The 8,537-nt window shown below is 53.6% G+C and overlaps 2 protein-coding genes and 1 non-coding gene across 5 annotated transcripts in view; 2 read left to right on the top strand and 1 right to left on the bottom strand.

Annotated features, from left to right (window-relative positions):
* Nucleotides 1-1,508: 1,508 nt before the first annotated feature.
* LOC118176479 lies at nucleotides 1,509-1,606 on the top strand. Its single transcript, XR_004755428.1, has one exon. It is a non-coding gene; the product is annotated as a Z30 small nucleolar RNA (small nucleolar RNA).
* Nucleotides 1,607-3,011: 1,405 nt separating this feature from the next.
* AP2B1 (adaptor related protein complex 2 subunit beta 1) overlaps nucleotides 3,012-8,537 on the top strand; it is a 79,815-nt gene continuing 74,289 nt past the window's right edge. Inside the window, exon 1 of one of the 3 annotated variants that reach the window (XM_035342820.1) lies at nucleotides 3,012-3,074. The gene's annotated coding sequence lies outside the window, so the exon portion shown is untranslated. Of the gene's footprint in view, nucleotides 3,075-8,409; nucleotides 8,456-8,537 lie in introns of those variants that run through there. The other 2 variants (XM_035342817.1, XM_035342818.1) reach the window with 2 other exon arrangements.
* Nucleotides 5,057-8,347, bottom strand: PEX12 (peroxisomal biogenesis factor 12). Its single transcript, XM_035342823.1, has 3 exons — nucleotides 8,147-8,347; nucleotides 7,029-7,573; nucleotides 5,057-6,441 (listed from the first exon to the last, which is right to left on the bottom strand). Exons 1-3 carry the CDS (start codon nucleotides 8,279-8,281, stop codon nucleotides 6,042-6,044), a joined length of 1,080 nt encoding a protein of 359 aa, XP_035198714.1. The 5' UTR covers nucleotides 8,282-8,347; the 3' UTR covers nucleotides 5,057-6,041.

Raw genomic sequence — 8,537 nt, 5'->3', positions numbered from 1 at the left:
TGCAGCCCTTAGAAGAGAGCCTTCAGGGCTGGAAAGGATTAGGGGCAGCGACTTTATCACCATGTGGCTGAGGAGGCAGGAGGGAGAGGTTGGAAATTAGGAAAATTTGTGAAATTTCTTCTCAGAAAGAGCAGTCAGGCGTTGGGATGGGTTGCCCAGGGAGGTGGTGGTGTCACCATCCATCGCGGTGTTTAAGGAAAGGTTGGACGTGGTGCTTAGGGACATTGTTTAGTAGGAGACATTGGCAGTAGGGTGATGGTTGGACCAGATAATCTTGAAGAGCTTTTCCAACCTAAATGATTACAGGAATGCGAACGGCTCACAGCACGACCCAATAACAGCCATGGCGGCGTCCCGCCGCCATCACTTCAGGCCCCTCAAGGCGGGAAACGCTCCCTGCACCCGGAGCTCCCCCGCTCACTTTCTATTGGAGGCCTTTCGCGTCCGTCGGTAGAATCCCGCGTTTCTATTGGCTGCTGGTCGCCGCGGGGGCGGGACGAGGCGGGCAGCTCCTCCTGGGCGCGATCGTGCCTGGGTGAGCGGGGCCGTGAGGGGAGCAGGTCGCTGCGGCGGGCGGAGGGGCTGGGAGAGGGGCTGGTGCGGGCTCTGGAGGCGATGGTGAGGCCAGGAGGGGCCGTGAAAGCAGGGGACAAGGTCGGAGGGGAAGGGGACAGCGCCCGGCTGGCAGCGGGGAGCCCAGGCCGGAGGCGTGGGGGGGCTCCGGTCGGAGGGGGCTCGGGGAGCCGCAGCGCCGGAGGCATCGCGGGGCTTTTCCTCGCGTTTTGCCCGCTGCTGGCTGACCTCGGCCTCCTGGGGTCCCAGCTGCTGGCCTGTGCGCCCAGGCTCCAGCCCGGTTCCACACAGCTCCCCTCCTCCCTTCCCTGGCTGCTGAGGGTGCTGCAGCCCCGTGTTATCCCTAAGCGGAGGGGCTGGTGAGGAGAAAAATGCTCTGTGGCCGTGGAGGAGTATAAAACAAACCAGGGCCTGTTATCTGCATGCTGGCAGATCAGAGTTTTGGTTAATGCCTTCTCTGCTGACTTGGGTGGAGGTACAAATAAATGTACAGGTGTGTCAGGGGGAGAAAGAGGGCTTCTGCTGGGCCAGCGAACCTTTTGGGAAGGAGAAATGGTGTTAACGTGGCTTCGTCACACACACAGATGAACACAGGCTGTGTGTGGAGAGGAACGTAGAGCCGTGCTGGTGGCACTAAGCACTGTCTCCCTGTGGAGTTGGGTATAGAAGGCAGAAGTACCAAGCAGGGGCTGGGTTTGTCAGTGTAACAGCCGCTCCTGTCTCACCTTCCAGGGGTGTCGGTAATTTATCAGAAACTCTGCCCCGCAGAAAGCCATGTGTTCCTGAAAACAATAAATCCAGAAGTTATGTGTGTGTTGCTGTTTCTTTATTCTCTCCAGGGAAAAAAAAAAATCCCCACACCTGGAACTGGAACTTTCCGTTCTAGTTCCTGACCTGAGAGCGAGCTCCTTACTGGATGGAAATAGATTTGCCCGAAGCAATGATGAGCGAAGTGTTCTCTGAACTGGTATTGCCAAGACTTTGCGTCTTTGCTCTGACCAGGGCATGATCACGTAATCTTCTCTCTGAGCTTGTTTAGGCTAAGCTCATCTGGAGCAATTTTGCTGCTGCCTGAAATGTTTTGATGCACTCTAAAAAAACAGTGGAAAAATACGATTTTTTAGCAATTGTGTTCAGCAGTAGAAAAACAAAACGTTGATTTGAAAAGTGAGCAGTGCAAATACGTTCGGATTTATGTATCCTACTGCACCACCAGATTTAGCACAGAGCTTGCAGTGAGAGGGGTTTCTTGGTGTTTCTGCCACGTGTGCACGGCTTACAAACCTCGGGATGCTCTGCCGCCGTGTCTTCTCCGTTTACAAATGCATTTCTGACTGAAATGGAGCTTGACAGGTTATTCTGTGAAGAACTCATTAGCAGTTGGTTCAGCTCTGTTATCATCTAGTGGCTGCCAGCGAGCAGCAGTATTTTTAGAAGTGAGTTGTGGTGTCAGGCCTGGCTCTGCTCTCTCGTGCCTCCTGTTGGATGTGGGATGGGGAGGAGCTGGCAGGGGGGTCACGTAGCTCCTCTTCTGGTAGGGTCGAGGATGTTAAAACACAGATATTGGGGGAAAAAGGCATAATGAAGCATTCCGCAGTACTCTTCACTGGAGATGGTTTTTGTTGCGTGTGATGCGCATGGATTTTCTGAGAGAAGAATCCTGGGAACACGTCTTCCTTTACACCCTCAGAAGAAGGGGCTAGGCAGGGATCCCACAGCCGAGCGGAGCTCAGCGTAATTTGTGACTGTTTCACAATGATTCGTCTAGTGTATGCAGGATGTTTCTTTTCCTTAAGCAGTGTTACAGACACGAATCTTTAGTTCTCCATTAGAATAACGGGACTACGCTTTCAAGGTTTTTAAAACTAAATCCTGTGAAGCAGAGCAGATTGTCCAGCTGTAAGAAGTGGTGTATATCTCTACTCAAAAAGCCCAGGAACAGTTTCGCTGCAGAAAACATGCAGATAGTGTAATGAGTTAAACTGAATTTTGGTTTTCTTGCCTTGATGGACCATTCAAATATCTTTAGTCTTTGCTTTACTTTCAAATGACTCTGATTACAGAGTGGCTTGGGCTGGAAAGGGCTTTAAAGGTCATCTAACTGCAGCCCCCTGCCATAGGCAGGGATGCCACCCACTAGCTCAGGCTGGCCAAGGCCTCCTTGATGTCACGAGACCCGCTAAAAGGTACCTGGAAAGGTCAGCAGGAACAGAAACACCCAGGCTGCATGGGCAGACACAGAGGGGTTTTTAGATTCTGCTGGTTTTTGAAATATGGCAACTTTACATCGACATCTGACTCAATAGTTGGAAGTTACTGAGGGCAGGGCTACTTCAAACCCCTGGGATTGCACAGGGATGAAGTGCGGGAAGAAAGACAGGGCTAATTGAGCAAGCACAGATATGGAGCTACTCTAATGCAGTTTTTTATTCTCTTCCAGGTTTTGGTGACAACTTTACATTCGTTTCTCTCTGCCTGTGGAGAAGGGAGCTTCTGTGGGGGTATGTACCCAGGAGCAGAGTTACAGTGAGAAGCCAAGTGCTTTCTGTTGAAGTGGGGAAACCAACTCAGTTGCTAATGCACCCGTTTTGAAGTGTCCGGGTGAGATGTGAATGGGGCTAGATGTTCTTGAAAAGACAATGATTTCTTGAAAACGACAAAATTCTGACAATGATGTATTGGGCAACTCCAGGGCTACTGTTAACGTTGATGTAATTGTATTAAGCAATAGCACCATGGATTGAGGATACTTTGTTCATGACCACGGAACTCACAATTAAAACGTAAACCCAAAGGTTGGTTTAATAAAGCTGGTGGTCCTTTACAAATCTTTTTCTCGTCAATCTTTAGACCATCATTGCATTGATAACGCAGTTAAAAAGCAGATACAAGGGAATGATTTTGTAAGCCAAATCAGATTCAGAGCTTTGTTATACAGCAACAAACCTGATAAACTGATCCTTAGTTGACTACTGAAGACAGGCCAGTTATAAGAAGCAGTCAAATTCAAGCTGGTATTCTGCAGCCATCTGCAGGAGCACTAAACATCTGCCAGGTAACTGCTGAGCCTGGCACCATCATGGGCTTAATGCCTGCTAGTCAGATAGGCATTAAAGAGCAATTTAACTTCCAAAAGAGTAATTACAGCAGTTCAGAACTGTGAGGCTCAGACGTGGGTGGTTCTGTGCAGGTCTTGGAGCTGCTGTGGAGTTGGCCAGATCTGTTTGGCAGGGACGGCATTGTGCAGCGTGGTGTGGGGGAGATGGGGTGGAAGGCTGCCAAGAGCTGACAGGAGGACGTCCAGGGGCCATCTAGAGAGGGGAACAGGTATTAGCCCTGGGAGAAGGAGGAACAGAGGCCCTGGAGAAGCGTCTGTGCTGTTCAGTTAGTGAATCCTCCTGGATTGCAGGGGAGGATGGTGCAGAACTTTGCCAAGAGTTCTGCTGCACTGGCGAGTCTGCACCAGTCAGTATTCTGTCCCAGGCCTCTGCTCAGCTTCTCACTGAGCAACAGACAGGTAAATTGGAAAGGATAGGAAGGATCAGAAGAAAGCAAACCTGTCCTGAAATTGAATTGTCTATCAAATCTGGCATCTATTATTTAAATGAGCACCAGCATCCATGGGACAGCCAGGCCACGTCTGTCTGATCAGACAGGGTAAGGATGTGCAGCAGCAGTGGCGCCTCTTGGTATGGGCTGCTCACAGATCTCTGTGTGTGAAGCAAAACTGAGGTAGTGGGTGATGTGAGTTAATAGCCAGCTATATTAAAAGTGGTATGAAATTGCAGGAAATCTTGTACCTCGAAGTGGTGGAAGGTCTGGAAGTTGTAAGAGATGCTATGACAAGCATAGGAGACCCATCTCATTCGTTACAGTGTTTTCCAGAGCATCTTTGGGTGGATGAAAATTACTGTATTTTTTAAGGCTCTTCAATAACCTTGCTATCTTGCTTACAGGTGAGGGAGGATATTATAGATTTTTATCTTCTGAAGCACAGCTAAAATGGGGAAAAATTAGATCACTGGTTCAGTGGATGAAATGTTAGAGCATATCTCTTAATCTGGGAAGGCCACGTACTCTGTGCAGCAAACTTTGCTTCATGTTCTGTAAGCAAGGAGACTGATGGCTGGAGTAGCTAACTGCTGCTCCCTAAAGCCAAGTCTGGAAAAAAGCAGCCTTCCATCTTGAAAAATCATGTGTCAAGCCAGAACCAGCCATAACATCACATGCACTTGCTTTCTTCTGTTCAATGAAAGGTGCTTCCCTGCGATACGAACGTGCTACATGGTTGAGACTGGAACAATCACAGCGTAATCCTTAATTCCAACACAGACATTAAAGGCTCCCAGCCTGCAAAATACTGATCTTGTATTCGTCATCGTCATCTGCAAAGGTGGAAGCAGCTTTATTCTAGCCTCTGGTATGTAAATAGAACCACTAGCAAGCTTCTCCCAGTATCAGAAAATAAATAAATACAGTTGGATTACCAGTCAAGAAAGAATCTTGCTTTATGAAAGCAGACACCAACAGATTCAAAGACACATTTAACAGTTCATCAGTCGGCACAGTGCTGCTTTAATCTGGTTTGTTGCTTTTCGCCATTGCAGATCATGTACCCTCCTCATGCATGCATTGTATGTATCAAGCCCTGTTCCTTTAAAGAGTCCCAAGTCTTAATTTAGCACTGTTCTGAGGAATTAAGGGTGTGATGTTCTCATTAATTCAAAGGTGAGTAGCCTGAAAACGCCGGGTGACTCCTAAGAATAGCGTGATCAGCGGAGAGCTCTGAGCCTGCCTCTTGGACGGGCGGTAGTGCCAGGGTCTGCCCCAGGCATCGCAAGTGCCCGGGGGGCAGCTGAGGGAGGACGAGCTCACCGAAGCAGTTCTTCCTACCTAATTTGCTGTTCATGCCCTCAAGCAGGACTTTTACCAGCGACATTCTCTGATCTTCCCATCTGCGTTCTCATTACCTCTATGAGCGCTTCCTCTCCTTCAGTTGGTTCAGAAGGCGTTTCTGTGCCAGCTGACAGGCAGTGGCTGTCCAACGCCCCCTAAACTCTGCTGCAAGAACCTTACCAAAGGTTACGAGGGCAGCAAAGCTCTGTGCAGCCACGTTCAGGGCAGCCTTAGGGCTGATGGGCTGTAGCGGTTCCCCTGCACTGCCTGAGGGGAGGAGGAAGAAGAGGGTGGACGGGGTAAAGGTGTTGTTAGTTTGCTTTTATAGTTCCCCACTGTTCTTGTCTGTTAGTAACACGCAATAAATATTAATCTCCCTACACTGAGAATGTTTTGCCCACGACAGTAACTGATGAGTGGTCCCAATCCCAAAGAGTGATCCCCTTTTCATATTTTCTCCCCCTCTTTGAGGAGGGGGTGTGAGAGAGCGGTGGGTGCAGTGGGGTTCATCCACCACCTTGCTCCCCAGCCACGGTCCTCAGCGATGTCTCAGAAAGCACGGCGCAGGGCGTTCAGCTCTCGGGAGAGTACAGTTTGACGAGGTGCTGCAGCTCTGTGGCGTAGCCGGTGACGGGGCAGCGCTGGTGAGCCTTCACGTAGCTGTACACGCAGCGGTAGCAGAACACAAAGCCCGACGTGGACAGGGCGGTGGCGTTGACTCGGATTTTGCGGCACAGCGGGCACACCGTCTTCAGCTTGGGTAAAAGCACCGAGCCCTCCCCGTGGTCGAGATGCACGGGGGGCGGCGGAGTGGGCAGCGCCGTCAGAGATTTGATCGTTTCCTGGTTTTCCGAGGAGTACCACCAGTCCAGGAACTGGAGGAAGAACACGCTCACAGCCAGCCCGCTGGACAGGGAGAAGGCAATGCCACCCAGCGCTCTCCTCACCGCTGACTGCACTCGTGTTTTGAAGCTGTAGCAGGGACAGAAGATACAGAGAAATCATTAGTAAGGCACAGCACTCTGCAAACCACGGCAAAAAGGCTCGGGGAGTAGCGGGGCACTGCTTTCTACGGCTTCTTAACACTAAGCTGTGACACCAGCGAATCCCGTGTTTGTAATGGAAACATCTAGGATGTTTCAGATTCTCTGCATGACAAGAAAGCTTCAAGTCTTGTTCCAACTAAACCAGGAGAGTTTGGATTGAGGGGACCTGGACCACAGATCATTTCACCCCTGGATCACCACTGTACAGAACGCTGAGTGTGGTAATGGCTTTGTGGCTGCTCAGAACAATCTAGCACCAAGGTTCAGTCCTGTTAGCAACATGTTGCAGCCAGCTTCCCTTAGGAGCACGCAGGTAAGGACTGAACGGATGGGGTGCAAAAAAAGGCACTTTTATTACAACAAAATCCTGTAGTCTCTGTTTCCTCATTTACACTAATCGTGTTCCCTTTTGGAGCATGTTCTGCCAGAAGTAAACTTCACCTTGAAGAGTTTCTGGAGAACGAGGCGGTTTCACTTGCAGAACCCCCTCTAACTCGACACCCCGTGCCGTACCTGCGTGCCTGCCCTGAGGCGGGTACAGGCACCTTCCTCTCCAGGCTCTGGATGTCCTCCGCAGTCAGCCTCACCAGGCGGACGCCAGCTAGCCGCAGCAGGGGCGAGTGGTGCTGCGCCTTCCCGAGGATGTAGCACAGCTGCTGGATCAGGAACCAGCCCTCCCAGGTCATGTGCACAAAGGGGTAGGCGGCTAGGAAGGCTCTGTAAAAACGCTTCCAGGAGGACGACGGGGGGTGGATGGAGTACTCGTCCTCCTCCCGGAGGCTGGCCACCAGCCTCTCCAGCTTCCCCTTCAGGTAAGGGACGAGGACGAGCAGCAGGAGAGACTGCCAGTGCTGCTTCTTGGGCAGCCCAGCGGCGGCCAGGGCTGGCCGTTGGCGGCCTCCCAGCGGTACCCTCTTCAAGCTGTAGAAGTTTTCAGAGAAGGAGGCGCTGCAGGAGGCCAGGTAGTGCTGCTGGAGCAGCAGGTCCAGGGCGGCGTACGCCTCGTCAAACCAGCGCCACAGGCAGCCGAACCGCCCGGGGTTGGACTCGGCCAGCACCTGCAGCGAGACACGGGGCAGGGACGGAGCTGGAGGCATCGCGCCGAGTGTAAATCGCCGCTTTAGTTCAGGGAGAGGAATGGGCGCCTCCAATTTGTGAGGCTGCCCCGCGAGTGGGGCAAAAAAGGTGAGTTTTGGTGAAAGGAAGGCTTGGCAGGGAGGCGGGCAGGGCAGCACCCAGCCTCAGTATCCCTGCAGAGCGATCACCCACGCTGCCCTCAGCGCCCTTCAGCGCCCACCACCTCTCCCTCCACCTTTGGTTCGGGGCTGGGTGCCTCGAGGCTGTGAGGCTGCCCCGCGAGTGGGGCAAAAAAGGTGAGTTTTGGTGAAGGAAGGCTCAGCGAGGAGGCACGCAGGGCAGCACCCAGCCTCACTTTCTGTAGGCAGCGATCACCCCCCGCTGCCCTCAGCACCCTTCGGCGCCCACCAGCCCTCCCTCCACCCCCGCTGCTCCCCCCCGCAGTCCCCCCCCCCCCCCCCCCCCGGGGCGGCAGCACCCATGGGTGCCGGGGGCACCCAGCGCAGCCCCGGGGAGGGTCCCCCCGGCTCGGGGCCGGCTCGCAGCGGCCTCACCTTGGCCAGGTGGCGCAGGGCAGGCCGCAGGGCGGCCGTCAGGCTCTCCTGGGCCACCGCCTCGAAGACGCTCGGCCGCTGCCCCCCGCCGCCATCGGCCGGGGGCGCCGTGAGGTGAGCGCCCAGCTCCGCCATGGCGCCCGCCCCGCCGCCAGGGGGAGGCGCTCTGGCCCCGCGCCGCGCCCCTCTCTATGGTGTTTGGGGGGGGGGGGGGGGGGGGGCGCTTCTCGCGAGGCGGCTCGGCAGCTTCCGCATCCGCCCCGAGGCCCCGCCCCGCCCCCGCCCCCCCGCAGAGGAGTGCGCGGAGCTGTGAGTGGGGGGCACTGGGGGATACTGGGAGGGGAGTGGGGGATACTGGGGGAAACTGGGAGGGGTACTGGGGGATACTGGG

This window comes from Oxyura jamaicensis, chromosome 19 (genome assembly GCF_011077185.1).
Source record: "Oxyura jamaicensis isolate SHBP4307 breed ruddy duck chromosome 19, BPBGC_Ojam_1.0, whole genome shotgun sequence".
Classification (NCBI taxonomy): Eukaryota; Metazoa; Chordata; class Aves; order Anseriformes; family Anatidae; genus Oxyura; species Oxyura jamaicensis.
Note: the sequence above shows the minus strand (reverse complement) of the source record. Positions and strands in the feature narration are given on the sequence as shown.